Source organism: Austrofundulus limnaeus, unplaced genomic scaffold (genome assembly GCF_001266775.1).
Source record: "Austrofundulus limnaeus strain Quisiro unplaced genomic scaffold, Austrofundulus_limnaeus-1.0 Scaffold36, whole genome shotgun sequence".
In the NCBI taxonomy this organism is placed as follows: Eukaryota; Metazoa; Chordata; class Actinopteri; order Cyprinodontiformes; family Rivulidae; genus Austrofundulus; species Austrofundulus limnaeus.
Window position 1 is genome coordinate 7,350 of NW_013952438.1, and position 23,811 is coordinate 31,160.

The 23,811-nt window shown below is 38.1% G+C and overlaps 2 protein-coding genes across 2 annotated transcripts in view; both read right to left on the reverse strand.

Annotated features, from left to right (window-relative positions):
* cplx4a (complexin 4a) overlaps nucleotides 1-926 on the reverse strand; it is a 4,902-nt gene extending 3,976 nt beyond the window's left edge. Inside the window, exon 1 of the mRNA XM_014006444.1 lies at nucleotides 624-926. Within this exon, the coding sequence (XP_013861898.1) occupies nucleotides 624-787 (164 nt within the window). The 5' untranslated portion in view covers nucleotides 788-926. The remainder of the gene's footprint in view (nucleotides 1-623) is intronic.
* A 1,088-nt stretch (nucleotides 927-2,014) lies between these two features.
* On the reverse strand, nucleotides 2,015-16,792 carry lman1 (lectin, mannose-binding, 1). The gene is made up of 13 exons (XM_014006449.1): nucleotides 16,471-16,792; nucleotides 14,493-14,647; nucleotides 13,127-13,234; nucleotides 12,771-12,832; nucleotides 12,319-12,418; nucleotides 12,080-12,203; nucleotides 11,658-11,716; nucleotides 11,365-11,497; nucleotides 10,136-10,323; nucleotides 9,926-10,002; nucleotides 4,406-4,580; nucleotides 2,592-2,716; nucleotides 2,015-2,509 (listed from the first exon to the last, which is right to left on the reverse strand). The coding sequence occupies exons 1-13, from the start codon at nucleotides 16,772-16,774 to the stop codon at nucleotides 2,473-2,475; spliced, it is 1,647 nt and encodes a 548-aa protein (XP_013861903.1). The 5' UTR covers nucleotides 16,775-16,792; the 3' UTR covers nucleotides 2,015-2,472.
* Between the last annotated feature and the right edge of the window lie 7,019 nt (nucleotides 16,793-23,811).

A 23,811-nucleotide genomic window follows, 5' to 3' on the forward strand; every position in this document is an offset into this window, starting at 1 on the left:
CTTGTAAATATATGAATCATATGAATATGTATTGAATCATTCTGGTTAGAAATATTTGAATTACGTAAATCCTAATTATCATTGTGGAATTAGGAAACTGCCTAAAACTAAATTTGGTTTCATTTGAAATACAAGGGGCTAAAACTAATTTTTGAGTCTGAAAGAAAGGTAAATATTTCACTTTTTATACAGCAGTTGAAACAGTTGCTCCAATTAAATGCAGTTTAAAACAAAGTGTGGAGCGTTTAATACCCTCATCCAAACATTTATTCATGTTTGTAAGTTCGATTTAAAACTTGAGGACCTCAAAAGATACCGTTTTTGTGCAGAAACAGTTGGGGCTTTCTTGAAGTTTGATTTTTTTTAATGGTTATCTGTTATTTCCATGAAATCATTCACTCTGCTTTGACCTTCAGCAGGAGGTGCATTTCTCAAAATCCCTGCTGGTTTATTTCACATTAATGAAATAACCACCAAGTGCATTTAATACAAAGAATAACATGCACCTGAGAGGAGTGGAAAATATAACACTAATAATACAAGATGTCAAGGTCACATTTGACTCTCCTGCAGCCAATGCGCTCCTCCACAGGCCTACATGTCCTCCTCATGTTCTCACTTACTTCTCCTCCACCAGCTGTTTCTGGTACTCCTCATACTCCTCGCGGGTCATCCCTGCAGCTTTGGCCGGATCTGAAGGGGTGGCCTCCTCCTCTTTGTCGCCTCCACCCCCAAACCCCATTCCTGACAGGGGGTTCCCGATCATGCTCTTGATCAAAAAAGCCATCCTGACTCAAAACGACGAGGGAGTTTTTCGTGGAGAAGACAAAACAATATCAGCCTCCTTTGACTTCGCGTTGGCTTTCAAATCCAGTGGTAGCTCACTTGCTAACCCTCCTGCTTGTCTACGAAGTCAAGGACACACTGATGGCATACAACACACACACACACACACACACACACACACACACACGTTTTACCACAGCCATAATCTGGATTTAATCCTCCCTGCTTCACTAAACTAAGAGGCAGATGGCCTGTTTTCTCCCTATTTTTAAACCACAGAGACCTTTCTGAGGAGATTTTCAAAGACCTGTTTGATGTTAGAAACTTTAGGTGACACTTGCTTCATAATCATTAACAAAAAAAACTGTTTTGGGTGTCTAGTTTTTTTTTTCTAACCAACATAAAAGCACTGCAGCTTAATCATATTAGTGAGGTACAGGCCAGCCCATGTGCAGCTTATACTGCTGAGATCAAGCAGTGGAGGGAGAGGAGCGGGATTATTTTCCTGTTTATCCCCGTGAAGTCATCCTTCATGCTGCACTATTGTTTGACTGAAGGGTGAGAGACACTTTCCGTTTCATTTCACCCCACCTCTCCTCCATCACATCTTTAAAACCCGCCGAGGCGAGGAGCCTGCTTTTTGTTTTTGAGAAGTCACCAGCAGCAGGATGAATTCTGAAATGCTTCAGTCTGCTCACATTCAACCAAATGCTTTAAAACTCATTGGACGGCCCTTCGCAGTGAAGATGGACCATGATCCTAAGCATACTGCGAAAGAGTTTTTAAGGAGGTCGAGTCAATCATCTGACCTGAATCTTATTGAGCAGGTCACTTGTTGAAGACAGAACTGAAGGGAAAATGTCCCAAGAACAAGGAGGAAGTGACGAGTTGCAGTTGAGACCTGGCAGAACATCACCAGGGATGAAACCCATACAGCCAAAAAGATGAAAACTGTATGGGCCCGACTGTAGCTCTGCTTTTGGGATAATTGAATCCGTCTGAAGTCCTGGTTCTACCCAAACCGTCTTCTTCCAGTGGGACATGGCTAACACCTCCATTTGAAATGAGAGAGCAAACAAACCCGTTCCAGACTAGCTGGCTTCTTTTGATGCAATGGAGCCATTAATATTTTAAGACATAAGGACTAAAATGTGTAATGTCCACATAAAAAAAAAAAAAAAACCAATTAGGAGACGATACAATGGTAAGAAAGACAAGACAGAGTCACTTGTGTCAACAGTTTCTGTATTTTGTTCAGCCAGAGGACATGTTGGACTCAAGAGATGAACCCAAGCAGATACTCGACGGTGGAGGTCACTGAAAATGTTTTCTTATTTCTTACAAAAATACCCTCATTGCACATTTTTTAAAACAAATTATTTTTTCGATGCTGTACGGACTAAGGCAGGTTTTCAGTTTCTGAAAAACAAAATTTGAAGTTCTGACCAGGCAGAAATACTGAAAGGAACATGGAACATATTTTTGCTGAAACAGCGCGTCTCACACTAGCATTCACACACAATTTACTGATCAAATTATAAAAAGTCTCCTGACAATTAAAACAAACTCTTAAATCAACAAAACCATTTTCTTCATGTACAATAACTTACAATCTGAAATAAAAATTGAACTGAAAAAAAAAAAGGATGAAAAACTGACATTTTCTTGACGTATAATCCCTGGTCATCAAAAGAACTTCTTTGCTGCTGCTTCCTGTTGACTTCTGCAAAAAGAAGAAACAATTAAAATAGTTCTTTTAGCCGACACACACTTCTTAACTAAATAAAGAAAATGAACATTCTTACTTGTACATTATGTAGCAGAAGAACAAGACAGACTGGATGACAACGATGATCACGAAATGAACGGTGGATAAGCAGGATGGCGTGGGAGGCAGCTCAGGGCATTTCACCACCTTATCACCAGGGTTCTGTAGATGGAAAACAACAAAAAGTACCAGAATTGTTTGTTATACTGACTGCATCTTTTAACAGACGACAAAAAAATTCACAATATGTCCAAAATCAGGGGCTGCATCTTTCAAAGACCAAATTTTTTGGCCACTTGTGTCACTGCTCCGCTGTGAAGGCTGTCCAAATTTGAAGACTCTTCCAATTGCGGTCCACGAATGTGTCGTCCTTTTGCCTCGATTTGAAGGATGGGTCCAGGGAATCTCTCAGCCCGCTATGTCCCAGAATGCATAGCAGGCCGAACGGAGGTTTCTTTTTGCTTATAATGGTGGACGAAGCAAGAGATAGGAGGACTGTTTTAAAGAAAAATCTGGCAGTATTAAAATGTAAATTTTAAAGGGATCCCCGATTAGTTGTAACATTAGACTTTATTTAACAAACATATATTTTAACTGTAAAATAAAGACTGTAAAAATACTGTATGCTGTTTAGTTTTTATCATTTTTAACACGAACAGAGCCATTTTATTTACACACAAAGCATTCTGGGTAAATGATGACGTAGATAGGTCCTCGGTGCGAGGCTGCTAGCGAGCTATATCCACCCTGAAGGTTAATCTTAGACAATATCTGATGATTGTCTCTTTTAAATGAAACCAGAGAGCGTTGACAGAGAGGAGAAGGTAGAAATGACTCAGCCTGTAACTGAAAATATGGATGGAGGACCTCAGTTTAGCTTGTTTGTTGCGCTAGCACTGAGCTAATACATATAAGGCAATATAGCTTCGGCCCTAGCGCAAAGGCTAACAGGCTAAGCTGAGGTTCTTCTTCCATGAAGCAGCTCTGTTGTCCTCCATCCATATTTTCAGTAACAGGCTGAGTCATTTCTACCTTCTCCTCTCTGTCAACGCTCTCTGGTTTCATTTAAAAGAGTCAATCATCAGATATTGTCCAAGATTAACCTTCAGGGTGGATATAGCTCGCTCACACCGAGGACCTATCCACGTCATCATTTACCCAGAATGCTTTGTGTGTAAATAAAATGGCTCCATCCATGTTAAAATATATATTTTAATAATGTACTAAACTAAATAACCTACAGTATTTTTACAGTCTTTATTTTACAGTTAAAATATATGTTTATCAAATAAAGTCTAATGTTACAACTAATCGGGGATACCTTTAAAGCGATTGTGTTGTTAGCCTTTTTGTCATTTGCGTAGAATTTTTTTTTATAATATTAAGAAATTATCATAAACGAGTTCCTTTGGTGGGTCTCTTAGTTCCTGTTTTGCCTCCAACCAAATTTTGTTTATTTAGAATAATAATTATGTATTAATACTTTATTAATTTCAATCTATTTTGGATTTTCATTGCTTCTGTTTAGGGCCGTCACGGTTGCTAGTAGGCTGGACATATGCCAGGATTAGGAGGGGAGACCTTCCAAATTTATATCCACTTTATTCCGAGCTTCAAAGTCAACAAAGGACCCGGCTCAAAGACTGGGAACAGGTCGGGTCCTTTGAAGGATGCGGCTGCTGAATTTGGACACAACCATAAATAGAGCTCTACTGCAGTTCAAGGGTAATATCTGTCAGTATACAAGATGATATCTGAACAAGGAAAGCAAGAGGTCAAACCAACAACCTTTCACTTTCCTGAAATATATTAAGAACTGCTCCAACCTCCAATCCAAACTGTAATAAATACCTGACTGCTGCGCTGAACCAGGTGATCCACGTCTCTCTTCACCATGTGCAGATGCTCCTTGATGTCGTTGAAGTGCTGAATGGTCTCATACGTGCCCATCCCGACTGCATTCCCCTGGTTCTGCTGCTGCTGCTGGGCAACGCTGATCTGTTTCAGGGACTCGTAGAAGGTGTTCCTGTGGAGACAGACGGGCCTAATAAAACCTGCTGCCTTGTAACATTATTGTGTCTGAAGGCTTCCCAAGGGACTGAAAAAAATCATTAAGTAAAGCCATGTTAGTGGATGGTAAATATGCTGTGTGCCATTGTTTAATACCAGTAATAAAAACTGTCCAAAATTAATCCTTTAATCCCTATTCACTGTAGGCTACGTTATCGCCAAGTTCAAACACCAGAAATTACCATCTGATAAAAGAGGTCATGATTGCTAAATTAATCCCTTATAAATATGTTCTTACAACAGATTACAAGTGCAGTGGGTTAAGAAAGCGAGCAGAAACTATCTGGATTATCTCATTTTTATAAAGGGGAAAGTTATGATACTAAAGACTAAATGAAAATGCGGATTTAACAAAACAGAACGAAAAACATATTAATTTTCCTTTACATAAACTCTGAGCATCAACACTATGTATTTAGTGCTTCCACGTTAAATCAGAGTGAGACAAAAATAGTAATTTTGAATTGAATTGAAATGGCCTTAAATTATCACAGAGACGGTTTGTTTTACTCAGACATTAAACACTAAAAACAAATGAAAATATAAAATGGGAATAGGATTTGTTTCTTTCATTTGTATTATGCTGACAAATAATTTAATTGAAATGTTATAAAATTGTCAAAAATTACAGCAAGTAGAAGTGATTTGCATTTCTGAAGAGTTGTGAAGCGTGAATCAAATGTGCTAAATAAATGTTTTGAGGCTACAGAAAATATTCTCAGGATTACTCAGCTATTATGGTTCTTAACTGGCTTGTATAGATTGACTATGTCAAAATTATTAATCATCAAGAGCTTCACCTTCTGGATCAGCTCTCGATTCACTACGACAGACCGGTACAACACCCGCATCACTGCAGACGCAGCACCAATCTGCCTGTCGATCTCCCGCTCCATTCTTCCCTCATTCGTGAACAAGACCCCGAGATACTTAAACTCCTCCACTTGGGGCAGGACCTCCTCCCCGACCAGTAGAAGGTACCCTACCGTTTTCTGGCTCAAGACCACGGTCTGGGATTTGGAGGCACTGATCCTCATCCCGGCCACTTCACACAATGCTGTTAACTGCTCCAGTGAGAGCTGGAGATCACGATCTGATGAAGCCAATAGGACCACATCATCCGCAAAAAGCAGACATGTGATCCTAAGGTCACCAAAAAGGATCCCCTCAACACCTTGGCTGTGCCTAGAAATTCTGTCCATAAAAGTGGAGTTGGACTTTGCCAAGGTTGTCATATTTGTAGGAAAAAAAAATGGGTTTAACTTGTTCACATGCTGAAGCTTAAAAATTTATATCTAGCTTCAGATGTATACATATGAGTGTGCGAGTATTAGTATTGTAAGATTTAAACATCTTCTGATGCCAATAAAATAAATCATTAAAGTCTTCACTGTTGCCGTTTCTGCTGCTGCTGGGACTGTTTAACGTTACACAAAGCTCTAATAAAAATACACAGTTTGCTAAACCAACTGTGGCCTACAGTGTTCTCAGCATTTCCTTCCTTCCTTCCTTCCTTTCATCTATCATCTATAACCGCTTCTCCCTTTCACACAGGGGGTCACTGGTGCTCATATCTAGTCACTGTAGGAGGGACGGGGTACACCCTGGACAGGTAGCAAGTCCATCACAAAGACAGAGAGACAAACTATTTGTTATCTCACTCACACTTAGGGACAATTTAGAGTTACCAGTCAGTCTAACATTCATGTTTCTTGTCTGTGGCAGGAAACCAGAGTACCTGGAGAAAACTACGTGGCACAGAGAGAAAATGCAAACTCTTTGGTCATGTTTTCGGGCTTTCTTAGTCATGGTAGTCCACAGAGGATGCAGAGAAGAGTAGTCAGCCTGTAGTGCCACTCTCATAAACATTTAACCCAGTGGGGGAGCTGCTCTGCCCTGTCTACCACTGACTTCTGATTTTAAACTCTAGAAAGTTAGGTAAGTGTTAATACTGCTCAGTAAGTTCTGCTGGTAAAACCTCCTGGTTTTCACTTGGACATTTGGCACCTACATGAACTTAAAATCCTAATTTCTTAATCCTTGAGTTGCAACACGCACGTTGAGTACCAGCTAATGTAACTGTTGTATGGCTGTGTCACTATTAAAATTCCTAAAAATCATTATGGTCACCTAAAATAAAAACTCAAATTCTGCAGAAGCTCACAGATTAAATTTAAAATGAGTAAATCTAGTTAGCAAATAAAAAGGTTCTAAGTCCAGCAGTCTCAGAGGAGAATCGAGACATCTAAGCTTGGATCACATTTCTCCGCAAATTATACTTTCTTAAAGTTGATTTCTTACACGGAGGAAGCAATAAGTTCCCTTTATCATCTTAAACACATCTAAGGCGATTATAAAGGGGGAGAAAAAAGGTGAGTGGACAAATGAAAAGAATTTCCAGCAGCGTAAGTAGGAAGGCCCCGGGGAGGATTGTGACAAGAAATCAATTGGACGGAGCCCATGTTTTGCTTGTGTATGACAGATGTATTTAAAGGGCACTAATCTGATAAGGACAAAACGGTGCTAAGAAGTGGCCTTTTCTTGCTCGGCCACATGGCCCAGGTCTGAGACAAGGCTGACATGTAAACAAAATCTAATTTGTTTTACAGTGAATAGGGGACAGACAAAAAAAAAAAAAAAAAAACACCCTTAAGAAAGTAAGAGAGCATTTATTAAACCCTACATGTAATCTTCATCTTCTACAAGTGACCCATTTTTGGACAGAAAGCCTCCTTTGTGTGAGCAGAGAGCCCGAGATGAAGTCCTAAACTCTGTTTAAATGACGGGTCGGGATAAACCGAGAACTTAATCTACCCAGTAAGACAGATCAGTCGCTCACATTAGCACATTAGAGGGGCAAGCTGCAGCCTTTTGCCAGTGTCTGAACTTATTTACAGTGCCAATCAGCTTACTTCTGAGCACCAACCTATCTTAAAATTGCCTCTCAGCTTATACACATTTTACCTACTCACTATGGGACATCATTCACTTACAGGGGTCAGGGTGCATGACCACATATGATAAGTACTGCATGATTTGTGTGTCAGCAGTATGATAAAGAAAATCATAATTTAAGAATAGACGTTCTTGGATTGAGGGCATATCAACAGCTTGAATCTTTTATGACACAAGACCAAGAGATTAATGTTACATAAAATACAATCTTGGGATTTTGATTAATCTTTTTATGCAGATGGTGTGATAAAACAGACAATTAAACAGCAACTCTAGTTTAAATAAGTTACTGAAAAATTAAATTAGGATTTAAATCAGAGGACTTAATGAAATATTGGGGAACAAATTAAATTTTAGCAACACTTTAAAGATGTAAAAAAACAGCTATTTAAGGTTTGATTAATTATATAAACCAATGTTAAAATCATGATCATTAGTGAATAAGCCACAAAACTAGTTAAGAGATATCTTAATATTTATTTGGTGTGACTGAGAAAAATCCACACACTAATCTGATAGTGGGATAAAAACGTTTTTCTTCTTAATCTGATGCAGGACGACTGCAAATAAATCCCAAGTCAAATGACACAAAAGCACAAGCATCAACACACAAGCTCCGGACAGTTAGGATTACTGCGTAACTTCAGGGAGTTTTATTTACTGCAAGTAAAATCAGTCATTTTAGAGTTTGCTATAAAACTTCACAAGCAGATTTGCCTTTGAATGATATATTGGTGTATTTTCTCAATTTAAGAGCAGAAAAAAAGATTTTTACTTTATGATAAAAAAAGACTTAAGGTTGAAAATTAGTCCAACTATTCTAGAGTAATTGTAGTTCGTCACATCAATAACATTAGACACTGTCAAATTTCACTTTTATTTTTGTCTGTTTGGCTTCATGATAAAAAAAAATAATAATAAAATTTCTGGTGTCAGGGCACACGCGTTAACAGACACCAGAAATCAACAGACATTTCTTTTATTTTGTGAGAGCCACAACACAACGTGAAGACTACATTATGAGGCAATGTATGTTCCCAGATCATGAAAAGTTATTGGTAGAGTAGGGTTGGGCAATATTGGCAAAAAAATTAATCACGATTAATTGTGGTATTTAGCCGATAACGATTAATTTGACGATTAATCCCCTGGAGTCCCTGGACACTCTTATGTCCTAGTCACATGACCAGTTTAGTGGGAAGGATTGCTCTTCATAAAAATCTGTTCCAAATTGTGTCAAAATTAAAGACTTCAGGCTATACATCAAATTTTGAATTGTGTTGATAGATAAATAAATTACAGAACTTTTTTTTAATGTTCGTCATATTTGGAAGCGGAGAGGAGCAGCGAGCGGACTCTGCCTGGTGGCATTGATTGCATTAATCGTCAAGAGCCAAAGAATAATCGATTAATGTTTTTCTGACGATTAATTGCACACGATACAATTATGCCCAACCCTATGGTAGAGTTGCATAACGCATCATTTGAGCATCATCATTGTAACGTATGTGTGCGCACACTGCAGGTCCTGGGATGTGGGAGGCAAATTAAATCAATGTGTTATCGAGAGACTAAACCAAGCAGACCAAAAAAAAAAAAAAAAAACTAATACTTTCACTTTGGTGTGAACCTTCTGGGACAATAATGACATTTTTCGGAGGAGTGATCTTAGTGAACTCAAGCTGTAAAGGAAGATGATGAGGATCTTGACAAAACGAGGAAGATGAGCAAATTTGCCAAGAACTGGAGGGAAAAAAAGGTCCAGTATGTTAAAGCATTACGGAAACAGAAACTATGCGCGACACAAAGGCAACATGTCAGGTGGTAAAAACAGATTCATGTTTGCACATGATAGAAGGAAACATGCAGTCAGGTCCCAGCAAAATAAAAGCAAGCAATAAAATCCAATAAGAATAACTGCCAAATACAGACAAAAAACTTACAACATGCAGAAAAAAGGGATCAGATTGGTGCAGTGTGTTCTTTTTTTAAGCTATGTCTGAAGTATAAGCCAGGCTGAAATGTATTCTGGTTAATGCAAAGCAGAGTATTGACAGGAAGTGAGGCAGTGTGCATTTCTGACTGTTTCCATCTGCTTACGAGCGCAGCAGTGAGTCACAAGGCAGCGGACTGACTGTAAATGAAGCTGTCACAGCAGCTGGATTACCATGCACCTGCGTTGTTACAGCCATGACATCCTGAGATTAAATATGATTTAAGAGATTTATCCGGCAGGATTTTCCTTGTTTTCCCCAGTGTAAACGGCTGTCTCTTTATGTTCGCTGCAAAAACAACAACTATCCTTTAAGACCAAGCAAACGTGCGCAGAGCCCTGGTGCTGCTCACCTCATCTCATTCAGGTTTCTGAGAACCTCCTGCTGCGTCGCTACGATGGAGCCCAGCTGCTGAGTGGCAGAATCCATCTGAGAGAGAAACACGTCCTACTGGTCAGTAAAAGAACAATGCTGCCTTTAAACAGTCATACAAAGAATCTGCTACACTAAAACACAAATTACATTTTTTAAGCATTTTTGTGACTCTGTTTCGTTTGCCCACCTGTCCGGACGCAGCATGTCCCCCTTTCTTGGCGATTTCCTCTGCGACGATAGAAACGTATCTGCGCTGCTCGTCCATGAGCATAGCGATCTGCCGGTTGACCTGTTTGATTTCCAGGTGGATCCGGTTTTGGCCTTCAAACACCTGACGGATCTCCCGGTCGCTCACGCTTTCATACGGATCCTCAACTGAAGAGAGACACACAAACATACAAATAAAAACAGAAATCACCATTTTTAGTGGACCAGTCCTCCCAGCTTGTACGCATTTTGAAAAGCCAGCACACTCAGACAAAAACTAGAAATATGTAGCTATGAAATATAAATGAAGGTTCTCATAATATTTTAAATTTTTATAATTATTAAAATCAGATGCAGAATCCCTGCTGCTGATGAAGGTAGAGGTCGACACACGTGCACCTTATGATGAAATAAAATGAAGTGAATGTAATATATTCTAAATCAGTTTGCAGAATATAAAAATTTAAAGATGCACAATTTATTTTATTATTTGACTGTGGGAAAACATCTATAACAGAGGAGCCCAAAGTGGGGCCCGCGGGCCAAAATTGGCCCGCCAAGTCATTTGGTTTGGCCCACCAGCAGTTGTCCTGGCTACTAGGTTGTATTTACCTGTTTAATGTAGAAACACTATTTCCACTTAGTCATTCCAACTATTGGTCCAACTATATAAAGAGCTGTAGGGCTTACAGTCTTAACTCATGTCACTTATTTTATCATAGAATTATATTAAAATTAAACATACAAGTAACTACAAGAGAGATTTAGATTAGATTTAAGCACATATCTAGATTTGCATACTAAGACCCCAAATACACAAATTTTAATTTATGAAAAGCGCCATGAGCCTTTGGTGCTCGAGTGTACAATATGTCAAATTTTCTGCATGTCCATTGGCTAACAAAAAAATAACAAACAAAAAATGTGGGCCACCATATTGACTGCTATCTTAATCACGAAAAATAAAACAACTTTACTTAAAAAGTATTTGCATTTAATCTATTATATTATTGCATTTGGCCCGCAGCCTTCAGATCCATTTACATTTTGGCCCTCCCAGGGAAAATGTTTGGGCACCCCTGATCTATAAGGAGGATAAGACTGAGGATAAGACACTGGCTTTGTTTGGATGGTTTACCTTTTTAAACATATTTGAAGTATGTTTTTACACAATGTTTTAGGAAGGATAAAATATGAGAAAAAACTAACTTGGCTCTCCTTGAACGTTTGGGTGCTCCTTCTGAAACTCCTCTTTCTTTTTATCGAGCTCTTGCTGGAAGTTCTGAAATTCCTCCTGGTACTTGTCTTTCTCTTCTTTCGGAATCTCAGATTCAACTGGAGGCTTTAATGAGGATCACCAACACAAGAAAAAAAAAAGAAAGAAAAAACAAACAGTATTTACAATTAAAAGGTTGTTCAGCAATTCAGTTAAAAAATAAAAATAAAGACGCAGTAGACACAAACACAGGACTGAAAATATGTATTGGAAAAAATGTATTTACCAGTTGTTGGCCTGGTTCTGTGAGTCTGAATAACAAGAAGGACAAAACATCGTGGTCATCTAACGGAGGCAAGAAATTCTCAATTAGAAAACAAGTTTACTGACAACGCCTCGCAATTCAGTGCAACACTTTAATTATAGAGTAACAACTTTGTAATGTCTTAATTATGACGATTTTGGCAAAAAATAAAAAAGAATGAAGGTCACAAACTAAAACAATAACACTGAAGTTGCAGCATAACAGAAAAAAAAAATTGTCAAAATTTCAAAAATGATTAAAAAAATGTTTGCTAAAAGCCAGTTATTTGGGATGGACTAAAGGAGAGCACAAAACTGAACTGGGGTGACAAGACCAAAAAGAAAAAAAAAACGTATTCAAGTTCATTTTGGAGATGATAATCAGAGGTGGTCATAAAGTAATACCTGCTAAACCTCCTGTGGCAGCAGAAATACCAAAGAAGCCCTCAGTAGGAATGATCATGTTCTCAACCTTCGTGCAGAACTCGTAGTCCTCTTTATCTGGAGTGAAACCGTTGTTGATCAAAACCTGATGAAGATAAGATAAAAAGTCTTCATTACAACAAAGTATTTGAGTTACTTAAAAAAACTATATTTTATTTCTGTTCCTACATCTGCAATAGATGTATAATGTTTTCACCCACCGTCAGTGTTTTTTTGTAGTACATTATTTTAGCTCTGATGGGATAAGGCTTGTTGCGGAAATCTCGTAAACATGTTCCGAGGGCCTGCGTGGTTCCATCACTGTATGAAAACAACAGTTTAAAGTCAATTGGAGTGTTACGCAACATGGCTCTGCATTAATATGGTGCACGCTGAGGGCTAAAGTGCAAAGCAAAGTAAAAGATAAGCAAACATTAGGAATGTTTTCGTAAACACCTCTTCAGTGGTAATGTAAAGACAATAAAGTCCAAGACAAACCAGAGTGGCACTGGAAAAGTGATTTAAAGCTTTCACTTGCCCAGGGGGAGATTAGTAAGGAGAGAGGATTATTTACTTTCCAAGCAAATATAATCATATTTCCTAATCTCCTTTAAGTTGCTGAAATTTAAGTTGACGATGTCATCAGAGGGAAGAAAAAGAAATGTTTACTTACTTTTGGTGGTCGTAAACAAGCTGGCCGTTGTTCCCGACAACAAGTATAGTTGGGTTATTTTTCTGAAAAAGAAAAACACATTAATCCCGTTGTTTTCTGACAACTTTGCTTTTAGGTAATCTTGTTGAAAAGATCAAATACCTGTCTGCAAATAAACTGTTAAGAGTGACAAATATTTTCTTTAAAAGCAGTTCTATTTCACATTTAACACAATAATATGATAATCACATCAGCTAGACAACAAAAAATGTTTTTGTGACAATGAAGGTCCTCTCTTAGCAGTCAAAATGTAAAACATATTGCTGCTATTAACACAAAAACCCCACAAATAAAGACATATTAAAACTCTAACAAACCTTCGCATCGTTGTCAAATGAGTCAAAAAAGATTCCAACTCCATTCCACTTATCAGCAGCACCGTAAACTGGACCGTCCAGGCCTTGCTCAGTGGTGAACCACACTGCCTGTTGGAGGAGGAAATAGAACAAATAGTTGATTTGATTGAAATTATCAGTAATATTAATATGAATATTATTCATTTCATTGATTTTATTAGATTTTTTTAAATTATACATAGAAATTAAACTCAGTAAGATATAGAACTGCCTTATTGCACTGGTTGATAATGTTCCTACTCATGCTAATACTTTTGAGGTTTGTATTTATTGAATTTGTCTTTATTGTAACATTGTCCTGATGTCTTCTGTTTTTGTAATTAAAAAAGGTAGGTGGTTGTGACAATACTGAAATGGAAAACTTGAATTCCAAACCCCTCAGTATTACACAATGAGAAATAACTACAAGTAGAACACAAAGGTTTGATGTCTAGAGATGCTCAGCAGATGCTCAGCCTCACATGCACCGACGCTCAAAGATCTGTTTTTCCAGTCAGTCAATGTAACACAGAAAAGTACACTAAATTGTTGAAGTGAGAAAAGTTTTTTTTTTTAAATCAAAACAACTCATAGTTAGATATTTATATATTTAGATATTAGATATTTCAGTTCATTTATGTGACAGGGGAACAACAGAATGATGATGACAGGAGTTACTTTAATGTTCAGTCTTGCTTTGCAGCAACTTAAACTGATTCGTAAACATCTGTGAGCAAGACGCATCTTCTGAAACCAGCAGCAGTTGAATGCTCATAGCGCAACCGAAGATGTTCAGTGCACCGAAGCGCTGTCAGACTTTAAAAATAAATATGCAAAAACAAACATATTGGATGCAAGTCATTTGTAGAAACTTGAAATTTATGCAAATTTGGAGCCTTGCAAGACTGAAGTTTGCACTTTTGAATACACGTGACAAAAACTTTAGACTTATAAGCTTTCAGAAATTAGTTTTGGTGATTAATTAATGTTCCAAAGCAAATCTACATGGTTTAGGCTTGAAATCCAAAAAAATGGGGAGTTTGTGAGCAAAACCTGAAGCTTGTACCATTTTCTTACTTTAAAAGGTAACATAGTGGGACACTCACTGAACATTTAATACTTCCTTATGACAAAACCCCTTGAATCAAACTACATCATCAGAATGTGCACTGCAGTAGAGCCTTAACACACTGATTTTGCACAAATCACACACACAAATGCCTCAGCCAACAGAGCTGTTGTTAAGCAACAGTTCAAACCCTTACACCACCATCCAAGCCTAAAACAAATCAGGTTTGTCATGAGGACACAGCTCTCGCTGCTTCAGTGAGAGTTTAGTTGTCCTTACCAGACCGTCTGCACCCATCCTGCCTCTTCCAGTTACTCTGAAGGTCACCTCGGCCTCCCAGTTTTCAAAGTTGACTCTGTTTTTTGTCCAGACGGACCCCCTTTGACTCCTGAGCGATGGTGTAATGCGCACCTGGTCTGCACTGGGAATGGCATCTGGAATAAAGACAGTAAGTGTTGAGTGTGAGACGGACCATTCTCCAACTGATTTTGGACACTTTCAAAATAGTCAAATGGCTGCAGCAGCTGCTACAACAAGCTCACTGTTGCTCACAATTTCATTTTTTTAACCAAGAATGTTGTACTATATATTATTTCAAGTGTACAAATACTTTAAAGGGTTGTTAAATAAATATTTAGTTTGACTTCATTTGTTATTTCCTATTAAAGGAAAAATAAATAGAACAAGAAATATTTATCTCAGTATAACTGAGGTGTAATTCTCTCTTCTCACTTTTTTCCTCTTTATTCTCGCTCCTTCACAGTTTAGTACCTGGTTAAAACAATATTTGTCTTCACATATTTACAAATGGCTCAGATGGTCATGGTAACTTGATCCTTTGACAAACTGTTTAAATAAGCTCTTTAAATATATCACAGTGCTTTGTAAACATGTTTAAGGCAGATTTGATTATTTTACACACTAACCAAAGTTTGCAAAGATAACTGTAAGCATTAGATGGTGACTTGAGGAACTGGCTGCATGTCTTGTATAGAAAACGTGCTTGTCATTTATCAATCTTACATCAACTTCCTCTCGGTTATTAGTTACAGAAGTTACCTTGATTGCTTCAAAGGGAAAATTAGATTTGGCCCTGAAGACATGTGTTAGCAGCTAAATGTGATTAAAGGACTCAAAGTAAGGGTATTTTCTGAAAGAACACAGTGATGTCTAGATATTTGTATTTAGTAACGAGAGAGTTTCAACTTAGAGTAAGAGTAATGGAAAAAAAGGAATCAGTCAGTTTTGCTGCTTCTATCATATTGCTTTTTTTTTTTTGCTTGAATCTAGTGTTGCACTCCTTTTAGCCTTTATCTTAAGAATCTAAGAATATTTTAGCTTCCCCTTTTCTTAGTTTTAGCTTTCTACTACCAATTCATTAATTTTACTTTTATCTTTGGCTACTTTTAGCTTGCATTTGCTACTTCTGGCTCTCAGCTAATTACCAGATCTACCTTAAAGCTAGTGTTGTGCTCCTTTTAGTTTTTAACTTAAGCTAGTGCTTTGATCATTTTAGATTGCTTTTTACTAGTTTTTTTATTAGCCATTCATTACTTTAATTTTTAGCTCATCTTTGGCTGCTTTTAGCTTGCATTTGCTACTTCTGGCTATATTCTAGCATTTTCCTTTTTTATTTTTAGCTTTTATTTTATGTTCTTGATCATTTTAGCTTCCCTGCCTGTTATTCTTGTAGCTTTTAGCTACCATTTGACTAATTTTACATTAAGCTAAAAAATTCTTGCTTTTAGCTAACATTTTGCTATTTTTTTTAAAAACTTTTAAATAGCCCTTTTAGAGTTTAGCTAGGGTTTTGCTTCTTTTAGCTATAACAACTTGCACATTTCAGCAGTCATTCAATGCATTTTCTCTTAAAACATAGTAGCTTTAGCTAACTGAAGAATATTTCTGTTCAACATGTTTCCATTCTTCAGCACCATTGACAAAATCGCTCTCACATGTTTCATTTATCAACAAACTTGATGTCTAGTCACTTTCCTCATAGTTAATTAAATGATTAGTGTATTTAAACTCATATACGGGACCATTCCTTACTTTAGGCTCAGTAAGAACTTGAAGCTAAAGGTGCTACAACCGGTGCAGTTTCTACTGGAGCTCTGAATGAAACACATAGTTTCAAACATCGAGAGAGGAAACAGACACGACCATCCCTCGGTTTCCCTCGAACCACATTCAGATTAAAACGCTTGTTCTTATGGAGCAGCGGTTCTGTGATGCTGACAGCTGGATCCAAACTTACTTCCACTGTGGATCCAAAACGGGATACTGCCGTCGGACTGAGACAGGTGCGGTCCTTTGAAGCTGTATTTGTACTCAAAGCGGCGGTGAGGAGGCCCCTCCGTGGCCGGCGGGGAACCTACAGAGACGTCGGCGACGCTGCGGTGAACTATCACCGCCGTGAGGAAAGTTAACGCCAACGATTGAAGGTTCACCGCCGGGAGCCGTGCAACTATGGACACCGCCATGTTTCTCTCACTGCTGACGTAGCGCTCCGTCCGCGAGCGTGACGGGACGTCTGTAGGGCCAACAGGGCGTTTTCTCATTGGTCGGTTTTTGGCTCCTGTCTTTTGTTCCCGCCTCCTCTTCATCTTTTCACAGCTGATTTGAGCCACAAGAGGCCTGCACTGTGAACCCACGTTGTCAGCAGCAACGTGAAATACTTCATTCTTCAGTCAAATGAAACCATAATAATAAAGTCAAAAATCTCACTGACAAATGGTGTAATTAAATTAGTTTCGATGGAGGTTGCTGAAACGTTTCTGTTTTCAACTGTGATGTGGCGCTGTAGAAAATTATCCTAATTAAAATAATTTGCATTGACCAAAATCCTATACATCCCTGATCACCAACTAGCGGCCCACGGGCCACTTCCGTTCTGCGTGGGCTGTGAGAGGGGTCTTCAGTGTGGTGTTCGGGTTAATCAAAGCAGCTGTTTTCCAGGTCAACTTTGTATTTGAAGCTACTAAAGTGTGATTTTATTAACAACAACAACAAAATAAAATTTTCTAAGTGTTTTTGCAACGATATGTAGTTAAACAATACGTACACACACAAAAATGTCCTGCAGGATCATGCAGAAATCTGTAGCTGCTCCTGAGTGTATATATATATTGGTCGGGCAGACATCTGTTTTGGGAATTACTAAGCATACAACTTTTACAATTTGTGCAATTTATGTTAAATTTTCTAAGGAAAAAGACAAGTTATATGGTGCTGAATATTTATTTTGTTGCTTAACTGAGGACAAAGTTGCCTTTTTTCTCCCTCTCACAGATTGAAGATGTGTCTTGTCTGGTCTAATCAAATCAGAGACAGATGCCCGGCTGTCGCAACCACATTCACTCCCACCTGAAACTATTTTAACTTTAACTACAATATACAGTATATATAAAATGACAGGTACACAACCCCAATGTGACTCGATTGGAGCTGCAGTTCCAATCACTGCAGACAGGGTAACATGACAAATCTACTGATGAACTCAGGTGGTGACTTTCAGCACTCTGTACTGCAAATAAGTAAAAAACTGAGAATGAATCACCAAAAATAATGTTATATTCCATTTAAAATTATTATATAACTTTTGAATTTTAAAGTAAGGTGCAGTTTCAACATCTAACAAGAAAAAAGACTGTCATAAATTGATAGTAAGACCATGCATCTAATGCCTTGTTTACATCAAGGATAATGCATGTCGCATTATTTTGATTTAAATATTGCATAAAAGTTTAAATGATTCAAACTGTGGACTAGACTTTTATGCTTTTCAGTACATTATTCTCCTACCATATAGCAGAGGAAGATGAGTGTCTGCAGGATTGACTGGTGGTCAATTGTTTTCTTCTTTTTTTTATTTCCCATACACCATTGGAAAGTGGTCCTAAACCAGTTACAGGACCAGATGAGACAACACATTTTTAACACATTCTTTTAAATATCATGGTTTATCAAAAGGCATTTATAGTGATATCCAGCCAACAAAGAGTGGCTTTAAATTTTATGTGCTGTGATTAGAATTTCCATCCATCCATCCATCCATCCATCCATCCATCCATCCATCCATCCATCCATCCATCCATCCATCCATCCATCCATCCATCCATCCATCCATCCATCCATCCATCCATCCATCTTTCCCTCTTTTTCCTTTCTGGGTCATGGGAGAAGGGGTCACTGGTGGGTGGGTAATATATGGTAATATCAAAAGTTAAGTTTAGGAACAAACCCAGAAACAAAACACACTACTGAAGTGACACTAATCTAGAGACTCCTTAACAAACTATTAGTAAATGCAAGAAACTGCACATCTGACAAAACAACACATTGTTGTATTTATTTTTAATGAAAAAAAAACTGGGATGTGCATCAACAAGTAAAAAGATAAAACAAGTGAACAGAAAGTTCAGAGGGAGTTTCCACCAGGGAGCACAGAGGAATCACGGCCTCGTCCTTTTGTCTGATCGAGCCCTCATTAGAGAGTTAAACCACACTCTTTGTGGGGAAATGAAGGATTTGAATAAATAACAATGCTAATAGATCCATTTACACATTAACAATGGTAAGCTGCAGGATGTTAATGGGTCAGTGAAACTGTGAATAGCCTATTACATGAGTCAGCACAAATATTTGGCCAATGAATTGTACACTCATTAAGTAAATGTAATTCTGGAAGTGATAAGTTGACATGAGTTTTTTTTGTGACAGTTGAATTGAAACATGGTTAATGCTTCACTAGTTTTAGCTCTACGTATTGTAAGGTCTCTCTGAAATCCCTTGACTTTAGTGATGCTCAGCTGGCCTGAACTGATAAAACCTGTTGTGTTGCAGATGGAGCTTTTTTTGTTGTTGTTCACAGAGGATCTAATGTTTGTATTGCCCATGTCACGTCAGGGTGAAAGGGAGAGTGGGTTGTCACCTCCTGGAGTGGAGCTAAAAGAAGCAAGTTGCACCATGGAGTTTACTTTTACCTAAAAAGCACAAAGCAACCATTATCACATGAAGTGACAGTCGGGTGAGACGACAACATGTAAAGGAAGCATCCTGCAGTTAGTTTGTGTCATCTTGTCAAACAGGAACTGTCATGGGGACAAACAAAGTCAAACTTTTACGTATCAGGACATAAATGACCTGGTTGTTAACAAGTTATACAATTATTCAAATCTAACCTAAAGTGTACAAAAACACGCAAGAGATTGCACAAAAACAAAAACAAGCAAAAAAAGAAAAAAAAATGGAAAATCTGTTTGGGAAAAATCTCATTTTTGTAATTTATTTGAATGATCATATCAGTCTCTCAAGTAATTGTGTAAAAAATTGAACCCGCTCTTTTTCATATTGCTTTAATTGATTAAAGTGTGCAGACATTCATTTTTGCACAGCCTAATATCCTGGCAGAACATTTCTGTCAGGTTTAGGTCTGGACTTCAACTAAACCAGAGCAATACATTGATTTGATTTGACTCTTCATTTTCATACGTCTGTGCTTGGAATAACTGTCCTGTTACATGAGCCAATTTCAGATGTCCTCACGTTTCATCCTGGAACAATTTGATATACAGAGGAATTCATGATCGACCCAATAACAGCAAGGTGAGATCCTGTGGCTGCCAAACAGCTAATCTCCCCTCCACCACTGTGCTGGACTGTTGGTATAATAATAATAATAATAATAATAATAATAATAATAATAATAATAATAATAATAATAATAATAATAATAATAATAATTATTATTATTATTTTATTTAAAAAGCACCTTTCAGGACACCCAATGACACTTACAGCGTTATGCTGTATGTGGTGTGTAGGTATGAGATGTTTGTGGTTTCATTTAAGTTACTTAAAAAAGTGTCCTGGTGCATTAAAAACTGATTTAAGACAAGACAGCTCATGTAAAATACAAAATATAGAAACTATTGAGTCTAAACAGTGTTGAAATATCCTAACTCACTTTTAAATGTAACTGTGAAGTGAAATAAAAAAAAAAACAGCTGCTTATAGATTCTGTTCACTGAGATTAGCAGCGCTGCTTTGGAAAAAGCCACTTTTTGTTGTCCTGGGAAAAATATGAAACTCATACTGATTGATCAAAAGATGGACTTCTTTCAGGAAATGAACACTCTTTGAGCAACTGACCTGAAAGATTTGAACAAAATTTTACAAGTATTATCAATTATGAATGTTATGTTACAATTGTTATGTTATGATTTGTTATGGTACAAATGTTATGTTATGAATATTATGTTAAGTTACATTACATTACATCATATGTTTTGTGTTATAAATGTTACGTTACGTTATGAATGTTATGCTGTATGCAATGTTAAGTTACATTGCAAATGTTGTGTTTTGAATTATAAACAGAAATGCTCCTGATGTGATTTTTGAGTCTGAACTTATGAAGTGTGATTATAAAGTGATGCGACCGTCCATCTTTAAACTTTCCATTTTTTCTTGAGACTAACAAGTCAAGTAGTAATAAACTCAGGACACTATCACTACATATACACCATCTCAAGCTTTCCAAGGATATGAATTTGTCTAAAAAATGGTTTTATAATATATCAGCATCCAGAATCACATCAAAGTATTTAAATTTATCTGCGTTGTGGATTTTTAACCATTTGTAATATTGCTTTCCTTTTTTACTACGAGAAAGTCTTTTCAACAATCAGTGTGAAACAGAGTTTTTAGCCAAACTGAATCTTTGTGTTTCATGTGACGACCAGATAGCAGTTTAAGCATCTTTTCCATGTGCATATGAGCGTGCCATCTGTATACATTAGATTCAGAATCATCACATCACAGTTAAGCCCACGTACACTTACATTTACTATTGCCATGTTTCCTTTATTAAAAAAGGGTAAAACAACCGTCCAGTATCCCTTTGGATACTTGTTTAACTGCACAAGACTGATTGATTTAGATCATGCATTTGATTTTCAAATATATTTTTATTTTTTTCATAATAATTTAACTCAATAATCTAACAATAATAATCCGAGTTGCATGGAGTTTTGTGCTGTGTTATTATTTTTCGGTCTCAGTTCTGTGCACAGAGGGCCGCGCACTCACTCCGAACAATACAGAAAGGACATAACCTTTATTTCATTTCGCTCCAGCACAGTCCAGTGTGGTCCAAGCAAGAGAGGGCACCTATTGTCCCTCGAGGACTTTGCCACATTCATTTGAGGAGCAGCCCCCTTTCTCATTATTAGCAGACACACTAAACGATGGGCTCCCAACAATGCCGGACAGATCCCTTTATGTGCACAAGTGCTCAGCGTTTCAGCAGCCACTGTGTGCCCTCCACCACTCCTTCTCCTTTTTAGATACCTGCACATAAGTGAAAGATGTGGAGCGCACAAAAGATATCCTCAACTTTCCTTTTACCTCTATTCTGAGAGACAGGCCCATTTTAAAGCTTTTATTTGCGCAAAGCCTCTCATTAACTCTGCTCATGCTGCCTCCCTCGGCTTGCCATCGCTTAAGTGCGGGGTGTTGTAAAAAAAGCTACCAATTAGTCACTCATCAGCTCCAATTAGAGGAGACAAAGCCTGAGTAAAGATAACTCAATGAGAGGGAGAGCTGGAAGGGGTGAGGGCTGTCTGTGTGTGTGTGTGTGTGTGTGTGTGTGTGTGTGTGTGTGTGTGTGTGTGTGNAATTAAATCTAATGTGGTTCTGTCTGCTTCTTTTGATAATCTACATTAACAGTTTAGATAACAATGTGCCACATGCTCATTTTCTTTTTCATGCTGGTGGCACCATCTTGAATTGTGCAGCTAACTCACTACAAAGTGCTTTTGAAAAACTACAAGTTGCTTTTAATGTGGTTCAGTCAAATGTGTGTCATCTAAAACTTGTTTTGAATTCTCAGAAATATAAATAATGCTGTTTTCTAACACTAAACCCAATCTGTTGCCACCCATAATCACATTTCAAGGCTCTCAGACTGAATTGGTGTCTCAGTATAAATACTTAGGTTTTGTTACTGATGAATCTCTGACTTTTGTTCCCCACATTCAACAACTGATAAAAAAAAATCTGAAGATAAAGCTGGGTTTTTATTTTAGAATCTGAACACGTTTATCTTTTGAGGCTAGAAAACATCTTATTGCTGCTATATTTTTACCCATCATAGATTATGGAGATGTGATTTATGTAATGCACACGTCTTCTCACTGGTTGCATCTGTTGGACTCTGTGTATCATGGAGCCTTGTGTTTCATCACTGGTCTCAGAGCCCTTACCCACCACTGTCATCTGCAGACCACTGGTGGGTGGCCTGCCTTATCCACCCGCAGATTTCTTCATTGGTATATTCTTGTTTATAAAGCAATCTCAGGTTTACTTCCTCCTTCCCTCCTGTCCTGTATCAATAAGAAAAACACAGGAAGTCATCGTCAGCGCACGGATGAGTTCATTTTATTAACAGTACCTAAGGTTCACACTGATCATGGCAAAAACTCCTTCCACTTTGCTGCTCCCTCATCCTGGGATCTTTGGGGCGGGGCCATGTGAGGGGGTGGGGTCATGTAACAGGAAGGAGGATGAGCTGCGCTGCACCTGCAGGTTGTGGGTACGACGCACCCTCAGGATGTATTTGCAGGTTTTTTTCACAACAATGGAGCAATAAATCTAAAAGCAGACGTTCATAAAGTCTGAGGCAGTGAATAAAAGCTGAGTCATCAACTTTTTATTGTTTAGTCTAAAACTTCCTCTGATTTAAACTCATTTATTATTCATTTGACCTGTAGAGTCCACACTAGTGAACAAGTCGCTGCTGAGTCCTGAACTCTCCAGAATCCCAGATGAGTCGACTCAAATGAATCGAATCACTTAAGAGAATGACTCATTAACCAGAGTCCATAAAGTGAACTGAATTTAGCTGCTTTAGCATTTAGCAGAGTTGGAAGTCAGCAGCTTCAAACCAACGCATTACAGTAAAAAAACAGCTGTGGTGCAGTGGTCGAGCAGCCGACTTGGAGCAGCGGACGTGTGTGTGTGTGTGTGTGTGTGTGTGTGTGTGTGTGTGTGTGTGTGTGTGTGTGTGCATGTGTGTGGAGCCACCCCAGGGGCCGGCACAACATAGTTTTTAATCATGAAGAACTTGTGGCCATTCAGTGGCACAGGTCTATTCACTCAGCATGCTCCTCAGCGGACCTTTTTCTCAGGGCCAAGTGTTGTTGTGCTGGGAAGACAGGCCCCCCAGGAGTCCCAGAAAGAGAACCATTCAATCCCCTCTACCTGTTTGCGGCATGTAAAGCACTCAGGCTCGAGCCGATCTCTCAGTATTGTCTTTTTCACTCAATACTTCCTTAAACTTAGGCCTCAGCAAGAACGGGCCCTTTCAGACGGGGGAATAGGGGATGTATGTTAAGGGGGTGCCTTTCGCCTCATTAGAATTGCATTTGCACTGTCTTGTAATTATTTGAAGGGAAACAATGTATTTTTTCCCCTTTTGCATCAAAATCTTTGCTGAATAGAGGATTTTTTGGGGCGGTTAATGTGTCGCCCACACTAATGCATTAATTAATGAATTGGGTAGCACTAATTTTCTCTAACCTGCCTCTCCCTGCTT

Coding starts and splice junctions, on each gene's coding strand:
- lman1 (XM_014006449.1), bottom strand. CDS start 16,774: ATGAGAAAACGCCCTGTTGGCCCTACAGACGTCCCGTCACGCTCGCGG. Junction 12,204..12,318: donor ACTACAAAAAAACACTGACG/GTGGGTGAAAAC, acceptor TATCTTCATCAG/GTTTTGATCAACAACGGTTT. Junction 2,717..4,405: donor TGGTTCAGCGCAGCAGTCAG/GTATTTATTACA, acceptor TTCCATCTACAG/AACCCTGGTGATAAGGTGGT.